The sequence below is a fragment of the Gossypium hirsutum genome, chromosome D05 (genome assembly GCF_007990345.1).
Source record: "Gossypium hirsutum isolate 1008001.06 chromosome D05, Gossypium_hirsutum_v2.1, whole genome shotgun sequence".
Lineage (NCBI taxonomy): Eukaryota > Viridiplantae > Streptophyta > Magnoliopsida > Malvales > Malvaceae > Gossypium > Gossypium hirsutum.
In genome coordinates, this window is record NC_053441.1 from 774450 (window position 1) to 796211 (window position 21762).

At 31.2% G+C, this 21762-nt stretch overlaps 2 protein-coding genes and 1 long non-coding RNA gene across 3 annotated transcripts; 2 read left to right on the top strand and 1 right to left on the bottom strand.

Moving 5' to 3' along the window:
• The first annotated feature begins 10913 nt into the window (after positions 1–10913).
• On the top strand, positions 10914–13234 carry LOC107907462 (S-adenosylmethionine decarboxylase proenzyme). The gene is made up of 3 exons (XM_016834858.2): positions 10914–11139; positions 11290–11448; positions 11538–13234. The coding sequence occupies exon 3, from the start codon at positions 11765–11767 to the stop codon at positions 12938–12940; it is 1176 nt and encodes a 391-aa protein (XP_016690347.2). The 5' UTR covers positions 10914–11139; positions 11290–11448; positions 11538–11764; the 3' UTR covers positions 12941–13234.
• Positions 13235–14103: 869 nt separating this feature from the next.
• LOC107907461 (GDP-L-fucose synthase 1) lies at positions 14104–15603 on the top strand. The gene is made up of 2 exons (XM_016834857.2): positions 14104–14349; positions 14437–15603. Exons 1-2 carry the CDS (start codon positions 14337–14339, stop codon positions 15378–15380), a joined length of 957 nt encoding a protein of 318 aa, XP_016690346.2. The 5' UTR covers positions 14104–14336; the 3' UTR covers positions 15381–15603.
• Positions 15604–19045: 3442 nt separating this feature from the next.
• On the bottom strand, positions 19046–20166 carry LOC107907460 (uncharacterized). The gene is made up of 2 exons (XR_001686909.2): positions 19613–20166; positions 19046–19518 (listed from the first exon to the last, which is right to left on the bottom strand). It is a non-coding gene; the product is annotated as an uncharacterized lncRNA (long non-coding RNA).
• Between the last annotated feature and the right edge of the window lie 1596 nt (positions 20167–21762).

Consider the following 21762-nt stretch of genomic DNA (forward strand, 5'->3'; position numbering starts at 1 on the left):
CTATTCACCATATATTAAACAGGGAGAATCATCTATCTTCACCACCTATCCATCTTTGTATGAACACAAATCTATATAGGGAATTGAATTATTAAAATTAAAAATAATTTAAAACAACATAAGTCTTCTGTTACTAAATAAGTGGTTTCTTTGACCAAATCAATCAAATATTTAATATATATATACATAATGTGAGTATTTCATACACTTTTTCTATTCTACAAGTCGCCTTAACAAATTGGCATTAGTTTTTTAAAAAATATTATTTTAATATTTTACTATATCTTTATAAGATACTCATCGATCTCCTAACTTTAGTTGTAGAGTCTAAACACTTCATTAATAGTGTACCAAGTATTTTCCCATATAAATATCAAATAATTATTTAGTACATTAACAGTGAAAAGTTTTAACCTTAAGTTATATTTAAAAATTAAAAATAAATAATAAATAAGACATGTGGAATAAAAGATTTCCACGTACAAAATAATTTCCCATGCGTCTAAATTGATTAAATTCTTTCTTGTAAAGGAAGGGTTTGAAGTTCTCACTAATGCTGAAATTCCTTCATTCTATTTTCTAAATTTTTTTTTATAAAAAATTATATATTTGAATCATCCTAAAAATCTTAATTATTAGATACCAATAAAAAAGTACGGCTTCATTAATTTCTAAAGGCATAAATATATATCATACATTCATGGGTATTTTATAAAAATAATATAAAAAATTAAAAAATACCAAAATAGTATATCTTTTTTTTTATTTACCAAAATGGTAAAAAAAAACCAAACAGTAGAAAATGGGATGCCACAAGCGGCACCTTTGATGCCTGTGGCAGAGGCGGCACAAATTATTGGTATTTTGGTCATTTGTTCGTATTTTTTAATGGATTTTATTACTTTTAAAATATATACTATTTTCTAATTTTATTATTTTACATTATTTTAGTACATTATGTTTGAAATGTATTCATTTAGTGTTTTTTTAAATAAATTAAAAAAACCCTTATTTCGGCCCATTGTTCGTATTTTTTCCCGGATTTTATTACTTTCAATAAAAAACACACTAAATTAATACATTTCAAGCATAATGTACTAAAATAATGTAAAATAATAAAATTATAAAATAATATATTTTTTAAAAGTAATAAAATCCGAGAAAAGAATACGAACAAAGGGCCGAAATATGAACAATTGGTGTCACCTCTGCCACAGGCACCACAGGTGCCGCCTGTGGCAGGCCCTTATTTCAGTTTTTTTTTAACTTTTTTTTTTGGTAAATAAAAAAAAAAGTTATACTATTTTGGTATTTTTATTTTTTTGTATTATTTTTGTAAAATACCCTACATTCATTCATATTTAATATTGTATCAAACTTAATTTAAGTTTAATTAAATTATTTTAAATTTTAAATAATTCAATCAAAATTAAGTAGAGTTAAAAAATTGAATATAAATGAGTGCATAATAATATTTATATTTCTTTAAAATTTGATAATATAACACTATTTTATTGGTACTTACAAACTTTAATTTTTAAGATTATATTAATATAAATCATTCTCAAAAAGTAATTAATTAAGCATATATTTGGTTCTTTTGAGTTACACTCATAACTAAAATTTAAATTTAGAAGTTGTGATTGTAATATACGTTTGTTAATTTTTTTTAAATTTATTATTATTATTATTAGTCCATTTGACATGTTATTTTTTTTTATCATTCATTTGGTATCTCTTAATTAAAAATTTTGTTTTGATTGTGTAAGTTCATTTCATAGTATTATTTACATATTTTATATCTATATAATTATTTGAAAATGAGGAATATAATTAAAATAAATATGAGTGTATAAATAGGAAAATTATGAATCGAATTCCAATATTCTTTAAATTTTATTATCTTATAATAAACACTTTTAAGTTAATGTTATTAAATTTATGATTGATTGAACTTCAACATTTAACTTAGTGCCCACCTTATACTCGCTTTAGGAGTTTGAATCACTGAAATTATTTGTTAATTCGTGAACTTGAAAAGGCGACACCTTATACTCGCTTTAGGAGTTTGAATCACTGAAATTATTTGTTAATTCGTGAACTTGAAAAGGCGATAAATTTATAAAGTAATTTGAACCATCATCTATGATTTATAACTTATCAAACATATGTGGACGTATTAAAATTTGGCAATCATAATAAAATTTAAAAAATTAATCAAATTTTATGAGAAAGTCTAGATTGAAAAGAAAGCAAAAGAAAGACCCTACAAGTTTCGAAGAAAAGGAAAAAGAGAGAGAGCGTGGCGAAGACCTTACAAGTAATGCACCAATAAACCAAAACATACTATAGCCAGGCGACCCCTCCACAAAGTGCAAATGTAAAACCTTGAAAAGCCCAAGTTAAACTACAAATTGTATGTATGCATGTATGGGCAGTGCAAAGGAAAATGATATTGATTGGACTCAATTGAAATACGTCCAAACTCTACGTTGGAATAGTTCAATTTCCTTTCCCAGTGGTGTGCTAATCATCATGGTTCATGCATGGGAAGCTACAGATGTGTAATTTTGGGCCTAGGCCCACACCAGTGTCACCAACAACATTATTTTTTAACACTTCCATCGAGTGGATAGTGAAGTCAATGTGATAGTGGCAATCGGCATGCTCTGCTAATGTCTTTTCTATATGCGACTTCGGTTCAATTTTAAATTAATTTATTTACCAGATTTTTCAAGAATCTACCATCGAATTTATATGTACAAGGTTATTTAATTGCGTCATACATCCTTAAATATTAACTTTTATTCTAAATTAGTCTTTAAATTTTAGAACGTTCTAATTATATATTTAAACTATTGATGTTATATCAATAAGGTCATTCTATTACTAAAATAATTAATTTAACCATTAAATGATATGTCAAATCTTATGTGGCATAGTTTTGAGATTTTCAAAACTTTTATAGAAAGCTTTATTGCTCACTTTTTTTAAAAAATTTTTACTTTTAAAAGTTATACGGTAATATTTTATTTTTTTTTAATTTTCATTTTAAATTATGTCATATAAGATTTTATATGTCATTTAACAGTTAAATTAATGGTTTTAATAATTGAAGGACCTGATTGATATAACATTGATAGTTTAAAAATGTAATTAGAAAGTTTTAAAAATTGAGGACCAATTTAAAATAAAGATCATAGTTTAGGGATGTATAATGCAATTAAATCTTAAAACTTATTTAATTATATTTGTGCATTTTCATGAATGTACAATAATAATATCCTCTCTCTGAAGATGAAACTTTCTGATAATTGGCTTTGGATAATATCTTCATTATTCAACATTTTTTTTTCCTTCTCTTTCTGCATGCTTTTGCTTGTAAGGGACATTAAAAAAAAAATCCAAATCTCAAATAAAAAATAAAACCCAAAAACTTTTATGATAATTAATGCATGTAAAGTGGTAGTGGGGGCTGAGTCTTTGCCCAAGAGGATGGCATGAAACATAATGATACTATGTTTGGACAAATAAAAATAAAATATAAACATATATTATTACCTCTATTATTGTTAAAAAAAAAAACATTGATTAGCTATATTTGTATAATTTTATATACACTGAAAGAGTTGGGATTCTCAAGCACCTCACTACCCCATTTGACTCAATTTAATCAATTGGGAGACATTTCCATTAACAATGTCTAATAGGCTAAAATGGTAGGTATATTTTTTTATTCACATAAATCCAAATTTCTTACTAAAATACATGAGGGGAGCAATGACTACTTGCTTTGCTTGTTTGATTATTCATGGATATGCTCAACTTTTTGTGATATTATGTTTTCTTTTTTGTTTTTGTTTTTTTATTCAAGGGGAGATTATTTGTTTGATCCAATAAACTTGATTTAGATTAAATTTTCTACGAAATAACAAAATGTTATAATTAAAATAAAATTTAAACCCAATAATGTTATCGATCCAATAGTAAATTTACGCAAGTTTCAAATTAATCGAAACAGGTCTAAAGTTTAATCTTTGTATCGATAATTTTTTTCAAAATAATATATATACATATATATATATAAAATTGAACTTGATTTATCTCTAATTTCCTTTCTTGTAACACAAGGTTCACAATTAGAGTTTCACTAATCGAGACAAAAGCCAACACTTTAAAAAAAATTAAAACCATATTTAATTATCATTGAATTTCTTTGAAGTCGATTATATTATGAATTAATATAATGATAAAATTACGTTTTAACTTCTTACAAAATTTTATTATTTACTTTTCACCCCTAAAATAATTTTGTAGCCTCCCTATATAGATTAGCTAATAAAACAAATACATAATATTCAATGTTAGATAATGTATGACTTTGATAAAGCTATGGGGTCTATAACAGTGGTGGGTTACATTTAATATATAGTTTTATTCTTTCACACTTTGATGGATCGCCAAATTCTTTTTATTATTGTTTTACACGGGGTCTGGGGAATTTTTTTATATAATTTGCACTTGCCTTTTAAGATCCGAGCACTGTTCACATATAACAAGAACAGTCTGCGATGCGAGTCTTACTGATATAAAATCGTATTTCAGCAAGGTACGGCACAATAAATATTTTAATATGAATATAGTTTCCATTAAATTATCGATATATATTTTGAAATAATTTTATTATAAATTTCGATCATAGAAGAATAACGTATTTCAGTGCACTCGTATCCACATACTCTTATATCGGTAACATGCATTTGATAGTCGAACTACTATTTAATCGACATGATTAATTATAATTAAAATTATTTATATAGTTAAAATATTAATATCTAACAAATAAACGTACACAACATAGTTCTGAGGGGCGAAATGTACATAAAATGTGATATTGGTGTCATCAGTGAGATCATGTAGCAAAAACAGAAGCAAATGCCCTAAAACAGCATTGGTGGTGCTAAGTTTAATGGGGGAATATTATATACTTGCATATATTTATTTGTTTTTATGTGTATTGCATTACCTTTCACTCCTCACCCTTAAGTTTTCGACATAATATAACCATTTGTATAATATTCTTATTATTTACATTGTCAACAATAAATATTAATATATAGATAAATTAACACATATTTATATACAAATACTTCATCCCACGACATATAATTATTAAATGATCTTTAATATTGATTATTTTAATATCTAATGTGAGTTTTTAGTATAGCAAGATCATGTGGGATCTTTTTTAAAACGGTTGTGATTAAAAAATAGAAAAAAACATATTATAACCAGTTTAATCAAGCCACATCAAATCGAAAACATTAAATTTATTTAAAAATTTGTATCTATCTCTTTTTTATTATAAAAACCTATTAAATTTATTAAAAGTTAAATTCACTATTTTTATTTCAACCCTTATGAAATCACACAATCTTTAAATAAATGATACCAAATTATCGTAGGCTCGGGCTGGAAGTACATTTACATTGACTTGAAAGGATAATACCTAAAAGTTTGTCGATACACTACCTGTAAGTCAGGTTAAAAGTAAAAAGTGGATTGGGATTAGAGATATGAAATCAGCAGTTCCCCTAGCCTAAACATAGTTTATCCATCTTAATGATATTATAACAAATTCACTAAGTTGATATTGAAGATGAGGACAAATTTGGGCCTTTAATTCAAACCGACAGTCAGCGGCAGAAAGAGACCAAAAGGAAAAAGAAGAGTTTAGCATAAGACAAGTTCTCCAATCCAAGGCTGAATCTCAGTATCCCACAGCTGTGTCTCACTTTAAACGAATGACAATCAATCTCTACTCATCTCCCTCACCTACACCAGAATATATTATAAGTGATATGGTATAACTATTACATAAAAATATTTATAATATGATATTAAAAATCATAAATATAAATACGCAAATATTTTAAATTTTATCCACTTGCATAACCATTTTTGTAATTTGAATTTTAGTAAGTTATTTCTAAAAATGATGGTATTTGTTTATCGAGTTTCAAATCCTCAACAAAATATAGTAAAAAATGTCCTTAAAATTACAAATAGTAATACTCTTAACATACACGATAAGAATTAAGTCTTAATTTTTAGGTGTTACAAGCAAATTTATTAGAATCGAATTAAATTAGTCGACCAAATCGGTTAAATCAAATGAATTGATACATCAACATTATTCAAAACACCGAACATTTTCCCATACCCAATTATCCAACTACCATTTATATCCGAAGCTTGAAGCTTGTGCACTACTCCCTTTTACTATATCAAAATTCTAGTTTTATTTTCGAATTTCATTCATCCAAGTTAGTATAATTGGGCAATTTAATCAAATATAATCATTAAATTAGTAATATGTAAACCAATAATTCAGTATTTTACGAATTAACACAATAAATAGTTAAACAAAATATATACAATAAATTAATACAAATTAATTATTCAATTTCACATATTTATTAATGAGGAGATTAAATTCTCGATTTTCATAAAGTTCAAAGAGGGATGGACTCTAGAATTAAGTCACAAGCAATTGAATATTAAACCATTTTATATGACACTAATCAACGTTGAAATGAAAACAAATTAAATATTGACTATTTATTAACTCTATTGACATTGACGTTATTATTAATATATGAAAATGTCAGTTAAAGCATACTAGAACGTATTTTTCTCTTATTTAAAAATTTTAAAAGAGATATGAATAGGATTAAATATTATATAAAAAATAAATTAAATTTATCGAGTTTCTTATCTAAAATTTTTAAATTTTACTTTAAAAATATAACACCTTAAAAAATATATTACAAATATAAGTATATGCTTATGTAATTATAAAATAAAATAAAATGGATGTCTAAACACATCACCGATCCAGAAGGGCGCGAATCTGGATGCTCAAGAATCTCTGCTTTAATCATTTTTTGTGTTCAAATTTGAAAAGAAAAGGTTACTCTTTTTCTTTTTTACCGTAAAAAGATGCTTTCTTGACTGCGCAAGAAATGAAATTTATTTTTCAAAATCTCATCTCCCGTGACTAACTATATCTACGTGTACGCACCACGTAGAATCTAAGCTGTGATGCACACATTCATCCCCAAATGATATGACCATCATGCGAATCTATGCCTTCACATGTAACTTTAACACTTGATTCTAACCATATGATAAATAAAAACCCTCACGCGCTTGTATTGAATTTGAACCTCCTCATCTTTCCTTAGTGGCTATAAACTCTTGTATCACAAAATCCAAATGGGTTTTTTTCCCTAAAATGGAAAATTCCCACCGATCCCATAAAAGGTGTTATACACGCTCTTAAAAACACGTGAGGAAACGAATCAAGTTTAGGTAAAATTACACGTGACTAAGAATCCGAGCAAGACGCCGCCACGTGGCATTGAACAGCAATCCCCATTGTGCCAAATAGCTAATATTAATATTCCAGTTTTTACTAATGTTCTAGAATTTACCCTATTACCATTTTTAAAGTATTAAAAATATATCCGAAATCTTCAATATAATATTGATAAAAGAGATAATTAAAACTTCCGAATACATAAAAATGAATACGAAAATATCTAAGAAAAATATTGCATTAAATAAATGTTATTCTTGAAATTTAAACAAGTGATTAATAAAAATATTTCGCATCACCTTCAACTAAAGAATCTATATTTATACTCTATTTAGCACGATATAATAAATTAACCAAACTATAGAAAATTCAAACTTCCAATGATGAAATAGAGTTCCGGGACTAAAAAATTAGGCTTGTTTTCTAGATTTGACTTAAAAATGAGTTTAAAATGCTACTCAATTTTGACCCAAATAAAAATATTAAAATTCAAACTCGGTTGGACTCGCCCATATTAAAATTTTATATAAAAATAAATTTAAAAAATATAATACATTAAATACACTACAAACATTAAAATAGATATTTCTCAAAGTTTTTAAAAAATATACTTAAATAATACTAAGATAATTACAATTTAACAATCAAATATCTCTAAAATAGTAGTAGCAATAATAAAATAATAACAATAATATAGTAGTAATATAATAGCGAAATGATAACCAAATAACGAAAAAACAGTGACAAAATAATAAAAGAATAGTAGTATTTTTTTTTTACAAATTCGACTCAGGCCAAAAAAAACTTACCCAATGTTTGACCCGTTTAGAAAATTAGCCTTATTTTTTTATCGAAACCTATTTTTTAAACTTATATTTTTACTCAAACCCTTCTACTGTTCGGTTAGTCCTTCAAATTGGGCCATGACAAGTCTATGATGAACTAGTAATTTCCCTAACTTTTAACGTTAATTTAGACCTTCCCCTTCGATCTGTTTAGTGTAAACAAATAAATATAAAATAGGTGGGTGTTTTTACAAAAAATAGGAAAAAGAATTGTACAAATATTTATGATAAAACTTACACTAAAATATTTATAGTTTTAGTTCGATTAACATGAATATTGTTGTCAATGTAGGAAGATGTGGATTTGAGTGTGCTGAAATGCATTATCCTCCTATTTATGGATTGAGAATGAGTTATGAGTAATTATAGATATTGTGTCGAAAAGAGTAAATATGATTAAAATTTATAATTAGATTATTAAAAAATATAAAGCTGAAAAAAGTATTGATTCTATTACTTTTAATTGTTTTAAAAAATATTAAAAGAATCATAATGGTTTTGGTAAGCAATTAAAGAGTTATTGATACGTTGACAATGAGCGATGAGATAAAAGTTTGGCAGCCATGCTACAGAACGTAGGGGTAAATTTTTTATCTGCAAAGATTTTCTTTGCCTCTATTTAAATATGTATTTTCACTTAGTTTTTATTGAAAAATTAATTCATTACATGAATGGAAATATGCAATCTAAAAGGAAACAAAAATAAATGCAATAAACACTCGTTGTAAATTGTGAAATAAAAGCTCCATCAACATGAATAAAAGTTTCAGCCGTAACAATAACAGAACATTCAAGTACAACGTATTTGTGACCGCTATAAACATCTAACATAATAAGAAAATCAACTCCGGAAGGCCCAAAGCAATGGAAACAAAAACATTGAGCTTCCACCAAACTAACAAAGACGCAAATACATCCCTAAATACACTTGTACAAGCATGATTGATACCTATAGGTGTCAATGCAAAGACTTCCACCATTTCCGTAAGAAAAAGGAAAGACTTGTTAAACAGAGAAAAGTAACACAAAACAAGCAATGCTTTAAGCAACATGGGTCAAAATTGATGCGTGAAAATATTTATTATTTTAGAATACTTTCAAAACAAAAACATATCAATATGCCAACAAAGAGTTACTATTTAAGCATTTACGACCAACTCACTTTTTAAAATGAATTGTTGGTGACTGGTGAAGGTTCAACGGTGATGGATTCCGTCTCAATTGATAGTGGCAACAAAAATGTCCATAAAACATATATTGAAACTAAAGAGGGAAAAGGTGCGTGAAATGGAAAAGAGGAGATGAATTGTTGGTAACTAATAAACGTGTGTGGAATAAATAGATGAAAAAGCATAAAGATCGATGACGATAGAAGGTGAGCAACGCCGACCAAATTTTTTTAGCCCACAACTTGGGTTCATTATTCAGTCAAGTTATAAATATTTGACCTGTTTTATCCTTTTACATACATAGTACATGATACATTATCTAGTTATTATTAAATATCTTGTTGGATTTGGTACATGATTTATTTAAAAATTATATTTATAAAAAATGATTAATATAAAAAAAATCAACTAAGCATGGATTGAAATGACAAAATTGAGACATTGGGTGAAAAGATTTATATAAATTTGTAATTATGTTCATAAAAGTCTCTTTTTCAAAAAAATGTTATTGATAAAGTACATATTAGTTCACCTGCAATCTAATATGTTTATTAGATTAAAATTTTAATAGTTTTATCAACTTTTTCATTTAAAATAAAATAATTTTATTAAATTTGAAAAGTTGAAGAGAAAAATTATGAAAAAAATCCGAGTAAAAGTTAAAAGCTAATTATATTTTCATTAATATTCTCATTTTAATACACAAAACTTTTAATAGAGCTCATTTAGGAGATAAAAAAATTAAAATCAAATTATAAATAGAACAACTAGTCACTATTTTAATTACAAATGACTTTTCTGATAAAAAAATAAATTACTGCGTTTTTAATGAAAAAAGTGAAAAAAAAACCCACTAATCTACTATTCTTTATAGGTTTTTATCTCAATAATCACCGAATTTAAAGTTAAGCCTTTTTTTTCCCTAAAAGGACTGAAAAACCCACTAATCTAATTTTTTAAACGGTTTTTTCAATAATCACTAAGTTTATAATTAAATGAATAACTATTAAAATTATGCATAAATTATAATTTAACGTGCAATTGTATATATAAATTTTGATTTTGTATAATTTTATTATATATATAAAATTTTGATTTGATTCACTTCCTGTAAATTATTAACACAATTATTGATATAACATTATTTTATATTTATATATTGTATACATAAATAATTATATTTATTCAATATAAAAATAAATTGATGTGTTTAGTTCTTTAAATGTGTATATTAAATCAAAATTAAAATTTTAAATATACATTTAAATCACAATTAAAATTTCACGTGTATAATTAAACTAAATTAAAATTTATATACACAATTGCACATTAAATAAAAATTCATATATAATTTTGAGATTTATTTTAATTAAATTAATATGTTTTTTTTACTATAATCACTAAATTTATATAATCATGTTATTTAACTTCACAAAATTACGCGATTATCCACACTAAAATTCCAGAAACTGCCACATACATTTTCTCTTCTATAAATACCATGCCCCCGCACTCTGCTCTCACTCGCACAATAGAGAAAACCCTTCTACCTCCTTTACACCCCTCGATCTAAAATACTCCCTTAATAAAAGCGCTCCTGTATTTTGTTTCACCACCCTCTCCTTTTCCCTACCACATATATCTTCTTTCTTTTCTTAAACTGTTTCTTAATAAAATAAATTTGGTCTCAAGCCTTTCCCATTCAGTGTTGTATTTCCATTGATCAGAATCCTTTATCAGAACTGTAAGTTTGTTGTTCAACAACGGGTTCCCAGTAATCTGTTTATTTGTCTCAGCATACTGTTCTCTGTTTTCCCTTTAATCTCTGATGCAATTTTTTTGTACCCAGATTCAATCTTTTCAGGAAGATTTAATTTAGATTTTTTTGGTGTAGGTAAGCGTGAATGTTGTAATGGAGACTAAGGGCGGTAAAAAGAAGTCTAGTAGTAGTAGTAGTAGTTCTTTACAATACGAAGCTCCTCTCGGTTACAGCATTGAAGACATTCGTCCAAACGGTGGCATCGAAAAGTTCCGATCCGCTGCTTACTCCAACGTACGTGTCCTTCATTTTCCCTTGAACTTTTGTTTTATGTTTTTGGGTCTAACATTTTGTTTTTCTTTGAATGGTTCTTGTTGTTGCAGTGCGTTAGGAAGCCATCCTGATATACCTTCAAACAAAATGGCACTCTCGATCTTAGAGTAGGATTTTCTTCGGCATCTTTTATTTATTTATTTTTCTTTTTGTTTCGTTTTCTCTCTCTAATTTAAGAAGATTTTCTAAGAATCAGAGACTGAAGCTTCCTTGATCAAATACAAAAACCATTGAAAACAATTTCTAGTGATATTGTTAGCATTGAGCTTTTGTTGTAATGAGAATGGACATGGAATCACCGCTGCCTCCTTCACCAATAGGCTTCGAGGGCTTTGAAAAACGCTTGGAAATCACTTTCTTCGATCCACCCGCCTTCAATGACCCAAATGGATACGGTCTTCGAGCCCTATCTAGAGCCCAAATCGACTCAATCCTCGAGCCAGCTTGCTGCACCATTGTTTCTCAGATCTCAAATTCCAACTTCGACTCGTACGTTCTCTCAGAGTCGAGCCTCTTCATTTACCCAAACAAGATTATCCTGAAAACATGCGGAACCACAAAGCTTCTCTTATCAATTCCTCCGATTCTCCAACTCAGTAACTCAATCTCACTCACTGTGTCACGAGTTAACTACTCACGTGGCTCCTTCATTTTTCCTGATCACCAGCCCTCCCCTCACCGTAACTTTTCTGAGGAAGTTGCAATGTTAAACGGCTATTTCACTGATTTCATTACCGAAGCTTATATAATCGGCAATCCAAAGCTTCAAAACCGTAGCAGGCACATTTACTCGGCCGTACCAAAAAGTTCACCACCGTTCGTGGAAGATCAGAGGGCAGAGATCACTCTGGAAATGTGCATGACAGGTTTGAATAGAGAAAAGGCAGGCGTCTTTTACAAGAAATCGGGAGACGAGAACCACTCCGCACGTGAAATGACGAAACTGTCCGGAATCGCTGACATTATTCCGAGTCACGTGATATGCGACTTCGAGTTTGACCCCTGTGGGTACTCAATGAATGGGATCGATGGGTTGGCTTACTCTACGGTGCACGTGACCCCAGAAGATGGGTTCAGTTACGCTAGCTACGAGTTCATGGGGCTCGACCTTGAGACCATCAAGCTCGAACCATTGGTTAAGAGGGTGCTAACATGTTTTGGTCCAAAAGAGTTCTCTGTTGCGATCACGTGCAATGGTGGGGTCCCTGTCTGGTTCATGGAAGTTGCTGACGTGGAAGGCTACACATCTCAGTATACAGTGAAGCAAGAGCTGCCAGGTGGAGGGTGTGTGGTTTACAGGACTTACTCCTCCGTGGGTGAGAGGTGCATGGTTCGCATCCCGACTAAATTAACCATGCAGCAGCGGTGCTGGGAGGCTGCAGCGGAGGAAGAGGAGGAGCAAGAGGTGGCTGGTGGTGGGGCGGTGGTTTGTCAGTGTATTTCGTCAGCCTGAGAGTTGTCAGTCAGTCAGTCACAGGCTGTCATGGAGTTATTTCTATTTTCGAGTTAAATAAAAAAATTTGGCACTAGGCTATGTTTTAATAGGGTCGATTTGTAGACTGATTTAAAATATGATTGGTAAATAAAAAGGTCTGGCAATGGCATAATCTTTGCGAGGGGGGTCCCTAGGCAAAGCTTATTGTCAGTGTCACTTGGATGCCTTCGTAGCGTTAGAGTCGAACTTTATGATTTGATTGTAAGGACTGATCTGAATTGAAATATTAGTATAAATGTGATTTGTCGTTCATTGTTGGAGAAAAATCCATTTACTTTTTGTTCTGTTTCATAGCGTGATTGTGAGCTGTGTTCACTAGCTCCAAATGCAAATATTCTCAATTTTTCAATATTTTCTACTCCAAAATGATTGTGTTATAAGCTAGTGGCTAACATCAAGAACCAAACTTTTTTTATCTGCTCAATTATTCATTTCACATATGGGCCAACTTGAGGCCTTTTTTTCTTTTCATACCTTCGTTTGGCTATTTTACCTGAAATATTATATAAAAAGAATGACTTACTATTTTTCCTGGCTTCATTCCAAATTCCCTATACGCGCTTTTACATAAACTCTTCAAATAAAAGCGTAATAAATATATTTGTTCGGATAAATATATCGAAGAATTTCAATTTTTTTGGGATAATTTCTAGAAGTTTTAATCGTTCAAATCTCTTTTCTAAATCCCGTTTTTCAAAACTCTTCCTAATTTTATTTGATCTAATACACAGTCACACTATAATATAAGAACTTAAACTTTAAATTTTATTTTATTTAATTATAATATATATTTTAAATTGTATTGAATATTTCTATATTATTTATTTTTAATATAAATAAAAAATTCTATTAATCTAAACCAATTATTTATCTAAACAAAAAAAATTGCACATCCAAACATTAAAAAATTTTCATCTAAACAAACTTCACTAACACAAAATAAAAAAAAATTGCGATTCTTTATATTTTTCCTCATTATAGTCCAACATCAAAGGATTGGAGTTTAGGCCATTCAGAAGCAGCCCATTTCTAATACGAAACAAATTGTTGGGTTCCAAACCGGCCCAATAAATTGGGCGTTAAGACTTTTTTGGAGCTAATGACGCCGAACACTTTGTATTGCCGATGGCCCTTTCCCTATCTCTTCCTCTGCCACTCAAACTCGACAAATGAAGCTTCCTTAAACCCATACCCACTAACGAAATTTCTCACATGGGTTCAAATTACAATACAGACGCTATTCGGGAGCAGTTCACATCTCTTATTTAGTACTTATTATCAGTTTCCAAAGCATATTAGCATCTGCTCTCTTTCGCTCGGCATCTTCGGTTCTTCACTTTCCCAGTCTCCAGCAATGGGAGAAACCGGTAATTCCCTCTCTTTGTCTTTTCTTTATGACCAGATCTCAGCTTAATAATCTAACTATGTTTTGTTTCGTTTCTTCTTTTCCACAGATTCTTTCTTCTCGAACAAATCAGCGAAGATCTTCGTAGCAGGCCATCGAGGCCTAGTTGGTTCTGCCATAGTTCGTAAACTTCAGTCCCTAGGCTTTACCAACCTCCTACTCCGCACCCATGCCGATCTGGACCTTACTCGCCAATCCGACGTCGAATCCTTCTTCGCCGATGAGAAACCTCACTACGTCGTACTAGCTGCCGCTAAAGTTGGTGGGATCCACGCCAACAACACTTACCCTGCCGATTTCATTGCCATCAACCTCCAAATCCAGACCAACGTCATCGATTCCTCTTACCGCCACGGCGTTAACAAAATCCTCTTCCTCGGTTCCTCTTGTATTTATCCCAAGTTTGCGCCGCAACCCATCCCTGAAAATGCGCTCTTATCCGGTCCCCTGGAACCCACCAACGAATGGTATGCCGTTGCCAAGATCGCGGGGATCAAAATGTGCCAAGCGTACAGAATTCAGCACGGCTTCGATGCTATTTCCGCTATGCCGACAAATTTGTACGGCCCCAACGATAATTTCCATCCTGAAAATTCCCACGTTTTGCCCGCTTTGATGCGGAGGTTCCATAAAGCCAAAGTGGAAGGAGCAAAAGAAGTAGTTGTTTGGGGAACCGGTAGTCCATTAAGGGAATTTTTGCACGTCGACGATCTAGCTGATGCTGTGGTTTTCTTGCTGGGAAATTATAGTGGGTTGGAACATGTGAATTTAGGTAGCGGAAAAGAGGTTACTATTAAGGAATTAGCTGAATTGGTTAAGGAAGTTGTTGGGTTTGAAGGGGAACTTGTTTGGGATACTTCGAAGCCTGATGGGACTCCTAGGAAACTCATGGACAGCTCGAAGCTTGCTTCATTGGGGTGGAAGGCCAAGATTTCTTTGAAAGATGGGCTTATTGATACTTATAAATGGTACTTGGAGAACGTCAAGCAATAATGGCAGAGCAGGTGATATTGTTGGTTTCTTCCCTGATGAATTTTTTGATCGGGGTATTTGTTGTTTTGTGATGTTGTCATTATTATCATCGCCTATTGTTTGTTTATTGTTATGTTTGGATACGCCGTGGAATAATTTGAGGTTAATTTTGTACCAATTATATGGCATCCAAGTTGAGCATGAGGAATTCCTTTGCTATATATTGGATCAAACTTTCTATTGAGGAACTGACTAGATTTTTCTTTTTATTTAATTTCGAACTGGATTAAATTATGTTCAATTATGGTTGAGGTTTATTCCATCTTATAGTTATCTTTGTTTGAAGGATATAAATGAAACAGCTATGAACTAGGTTTCTGCTAAATTTTGGTACGGTCATCTAATTACTTGATTTTGCTATTGTTAGTTAGAGACAACATCTTTGTAGTTTTTGAAATGTGGGGATGGTATTATGTTATAGTTGTAAGCTGCCAGGGTGGTTAGGAATTCGTATTAGTGTTAAATTCAAGTTAAACTATCTTATGTATGATAAATAATGCTTGATACTTTCTGTGATATATATTGACTTGAATGGTAATTATTAGGAGGCTTGCCATTGCTTGTCTAATGTCATTTTTATGTCTTCAAATTCCATGATTGGTTCATTATTACGGACTTTTATGTATGCATTATGTTAGTCCAGCTATGTTTAACCTTTAGGAGGAAGGTTATTCTGTTGTTGCACATAAAAGTATGTCAAGTAGCGAGGGACATGTATGAACTTGCTACTTTATTTCACCCATACATAACCATGTCTATGGTTCTTTTTTATTATATTGTTCTACCATTATACTTTTTGTACGTATCATCCCATAAATCCCACCCATTCTAGAATTTGAATTTGAAACATCCAAAGATTTATAGTCTGAAGCTCTAACTGCAAGGGTGTTTCCCCACTCCCATCTCCTCCCAAGGACTTCGATGGCTGTGGTTTAGCTTTTACCATTTTGGAATAGTGTCAAAACACTCATTGTTGCAGTGTAAGTTTCATTTTTTTGACTGAAGCACTAGATGTTAAGCATTTAGTTTATATCATCAAATAATCTTCTACTACTAGATTCAACCAAAGTGGATTTCATTCTGGCAATCTATGCATCCCACTCTTCCAGTTTACATCTTCAACATGTGCTAATTTTGTTTGATTTATGTCAATGAACATGAGGACTAAGTTTACCGCTCTTACCCCCTGATATCGTAAATGGGTACTATGAAATATGTCTTTGTAGTCTACACAGTTACCTTTGGTCATTGTTTTGTGAATCTCTGTAGTGCAACAGTATACCTGATTTCAGCTAATGCAATTGCTGGTTGTGTAGCTCATACAGCTTGGTCATGTGCTCTGCTTTTTCCATTTAGGCCTTATTTTGTTGGATTTCTTTACTCCCAATGAATTAAAAAAATTGTTAAGACTGCAATAATTTTGGCTTATATACCCTGTTTGAAATTTGTGTAGTTCATCGTATGTTTGAACGAGATAGATGGTATTCATTCTTGATGGATGACTTCTCTCTGATGATGTTAATGGCAAAAGTTCTCTATATATGAACTTTGTGATTCAGTAAATTCCCGTCTTATGTTTTTATTCTTGTTAGTTGCATTATGTGCATGGTTGGCTGTATTATTAAGCTATTGTGGACCAATTTGGCCCGTTAGAGTGGTGCCATTGTTTGATATGTGGAATAGCCATTACTCGAGAAACTATGGTGCTGAGAGACATCAATTGAGGGACGGGGGAGAAGAGACCAAATATTATAATACGCCAGAAGAGTACCAATTGAAGCATTAATTTTGGATGAGTAAGATGCAGATGCAATTAATTAATTAACAGAGGGCAGGATCAGCTAGATTTTTAGGTCCCCAAAGTACCATACGTTACGACGCCAATTGAATGAAGGCTTGGATTGGGAGCAAGAAACGACAGGGACACCGAGATAGATTTTAACCAGTTAAAAAAGGTACAAAAGTCATAAATACAAGGGGGTCCCTCTTCATTAATTTCCACTCCCCTCTCTTGAATGCTGTAGCTTTTGGTTTCCAGAATTGGTTCAGTTTTGGTGCAGAAGTTGTAAACACAATACTTGAGCTGTAATGGAAAAATATGACCATATCAAGTGAAAAATGGTAGAAAGTAGATAGATAAATAAAAGATGGCAGAGCTGGTTTAGGCTAGCAAACAAAACATAGGCATTAGGCTATATGGTTTGAGACAGACATTTTACCTACACTCTACAGCTAAGAGCTCAGCTCGGTACTGATTTTCGAAACTGGTCATTGCATGCACAAATTAGCAAAATTGGGTCATAAATAAAATCACTGTTTCCAATTTTAATTATTATTTCATTGCTAAAATCTGTCTTCTGCTACTCCCACAAGACAAGATCATAAATCTGCTGATATGTGCCACCCTCTCTGGCTTTTTGATTTGGACAGCCACCCCTGACTCAGAATGAGTCAAAAGGTCTTTTTACTTATCATTTTTGAATAGGTTAAATTCTGTTTTCGAAATTTTGATCTTTAAATTTATATACGGTACTTATTAGAAGTGTAATTAATAAAATAACGAATATTATTTGTAAATTTTTAAAAATTATAAAAACTTAGAAGATTCCAATCAGAGAATATAAACTAAAAGAAATATGATTTTAAGCTGCTGCTTTCCACAATACAAAATATGTCCAAGTAGCTTATTTCCCGAGAAATGAAAGTACTATGATATCAAGCATTTCGTGTGAAATATTTGAAAAGGGAAACAATTAGTATCCAAAAGCAATACACATATGGCAAAAAACACTTTATCTAAAGGGGGTAGAAATGTTTCTGAAAGACATGAACCCATCTGACACAGACAAATTAGTAAACACACATTACTTTGATTCTAAATATAAATTAGGCAACAAAAATGGGAAATCTCTAAACAATTTATCAATGAGAAATCACTTTCCAGGAAATTACCATCAATGAAAAAGGCCCCACCCACCAAAGACCATCAACCATCAAACCATTCAAAACAAATATAATCACATCTCAACTTTTTTTTAGAGATAAACACACACACCTAACCAATAGTCTAAAACATAAACACCCCAAAACACAACCCAGTTTCACGTGCAGACCAAAAACCAAAAAAGAAAACAAAAAAACCCCCCAAAATTTGCAGAGCAGTGCCAGCATGATAGGACACTTCCATGAATCCCCAAACCCCATCCTCCTCCTCCTCCTCCTCCTCACTCATTAACCCTCATCTTTTCTTGTCTCCCCCTTTGTTTTTTATTGTTTTTCTCAAAATTATCAATGCTCTTTTTAAAATAATAAATAAATATAGCCCCCAATTTAGACTCTATTTTCATGGTGCCCCTGCCCTGCACAACGGCCATTTCTAGGTGCTCTCTAGGTCAACAGAAACCCCATTAAAGTGAACAGAGATGCATGAGAGTAAATGCACGAGGAGATTGCAAATTTATTACACAAACATATTTCCCCAGAAAATACACAATAAATTACCACTACAAATTGAGCTTTGAATTGAAGTTTTCATTGTTAGAAGGAACCCCAAAATTTACTCATTTACTGCTCTATTTTTGGTTCAATTTTTTAAAGCTTCATGAAGCAAGCAACAAGCACATAACTAAAGCTGAAAGAGGAAGTTAGTGTTACTAAAATTTAAAGAAAAAGGGGAAAAGATGAGCAAAGAGAGCAACATACCCATTGCTTTTAACCCAACATTATGGACCAACAATGTAGGCACTAAGCAGCAAAAAAGGCAACAAAAATTTTTTTAGTGTATCATAAATGAACAATATAAGAGATTGAGCCGATCCCGCCAATATCACCACCGCCGCCGCCGCTTCCGCTGCCATCTCATCCACCATCTTCCATCACCAGAAGCTGAAGATGAAGAAAAAGAAGAGAGCTTGCAAAGATTGGACTTTGAGGAAACTTATAATATCCCTTCTATTATTGCTCCATGCTTCTTCATATGAGCATCCAAAACCCATTTGCTTCACATAAATTGTCATGGGAAAGCTCAATCTTGCTTCAATTTTCACTGCAGTCACCATACTGAACCACTCTTGAAGAAAGCTTTCACACCACCACAAGCCTATCATCATTATAACACAAAACAATGAGAGGGATATTAAAAAAATGACCTTTTCATTTTCAAACACTACTCCCCAAAAATAAAAACATAGTACGTTTTGATTGTTATTTTTCTTTCCCTTTGGCAAAGCTTTCCTTAGGATGAGGTTTTCTTGTCCTATCTTAACAAGAAAAAGTTGAGATATTCAAAGAGTGAATCAAAAGAAAGATAACATTTTGAATAAAGAAGAAGAAGAAGAAGAAGAAGAAGAAGAAGGAAAAGAAGTTGAAACTGGGTTTGTTTGGGTTGCTTGTAAATGTATGTACACTCAAAAACATAATGAGACCAAGTGAAAATGTGGGCAATGAAAGGGGATGGATGGTGCTTATTAGTACGGTTTTGGAGTGGAAGTTGGAGGAGAGGGGAAGGGATGGGAGGGGGAGGGGATGGCTTTTGGCTTAACCACACAGCTCAGTTTACAGGTTCAAGTTCAGCGCCAAAGCTGTTCACTTTACTTGCCCCAGAAGCCCCCAGATTAGCTAGATTTGCGCAAGCAACCTTTGTCTTCTTCTTGTTTCCTTGCTTACCCTTCATCATTTCCAAAAATCCCTTCTTTATCCCCCCACTTTTCCCCATGTTTTGGATTCCACAATATATAATAAAAACTGATTTAACAATATAAACATACTTCTAAAAGAACCCAACACCATAAACAAATACGTATCTCTCTTTCTTTTGTGCTTTTTTCTAGTTAGGTTAAATTCTATTGTTGGTACTGTATTTTGTAAAAATTATGGATTTAGTTTTTATATTTTTTGAATTTAAAATTTTAGTCCTATCTCAAACAATAGTAGTTAAATATGTTTGGTTAAATTCAATTATTAGTTGTGTACTATACATAAAGTTGTAGATATTCTCCAATTGGATCATTATAAATCCTTATATTTTTTGAATTTTAAAATTTCAGCCTTGACACAAATAACAATTGTTAATCTATTAATAAAATTTTTTGTAAGTAATATATGGAAATAATGAATTAACATGACACTACATGTATGATATATGATAATATAATTGGCGCATAAAATTTTAAAAATAGCAGAATTTAACCATTATTGTTTAATAAACACTAAAATTTTAAATTTAAAAAGTATAAAGATTAAATCATCATCTTTCACAAAATACAGGGACTAATAACAGAATTAAACCTTTTTCCTTTACATTCAAAATCATGTGCAATTGTTTTCTTCAATTCTGACTGTACTGAACCAAAGCAGCAGCAAAGCCGAGGTGCGAGATTTATCGAGACTTCCACCCCCACACCCTACGCCCCCACCACCCAACAGTGGATATCGGCCTCAACAATAACATTCGTTTTTATGGATTCTAGGGAGCCTAAGTGGCTAACCCCATATCAACCTACATCCACTCCAGTCTCTGTCTTTCTTCAATAAGGATGGGTTTTTTAGGGTTCGTTTGGAAGTTGGGGTCCCCTCCGGTCAAACAATTCCTACTCCCAGACATACATATATTTATCTCTTTTTTGTGCCAGGGGGCCCTCCTCTTGGAACCGTGGGACCAAATACCTAACAACAGGGTTCTTCGGTCATTCGGCTCTAGCGGCAACTGTTGAAACAAATTAAAGAACCAAAAAAAAAGAAGTGTACCCCGGATTTCACGTATCCATGTTTAACACTTGTTGAATTTCCTCTTTTTTTTTGTTACTCCTTTATTGTCTGTGCTGTGGCTTTTTCATTGATTATTAGTATGTAAATGTAGTTTGCTTATTCTGTTAACGTGGGGGGTAATGGGGTTATGAATGAAGATGAAGAGCAACGTGTAGGGTGATGCATTATTAGAAATTTATGTATCGGGTTTTGTTTGTTTGTTTATAAAATATAGGATTCCAAGTGGCAAAAAACAAAGCAAAGCCCGAGAAGTAGACTATCACAATAAAAGAACAGGGAAGAGTCAGAATGTCTGAGGAAAAGTCTGATTTTTGGTCTTTAGTTTTTGGGTTTTGCTGCTCATTTACCATTTACTAATAATAATACTCTTTTAATTCTAATATAACTTGTATATTTAATTAACATAATTTTTTTTTCTAACTCTTGTTTTATGTTCTTAAACTTATATTAATAGGTTGCGGCTTACTTCGTAAATAATTTATATTAAATATTTAAAAGTATTTAAATTTAACACATTATAATATTTATAAATTTGAATAGCATTTAAGTTAATTTATTTTTATTTAACAATATTATA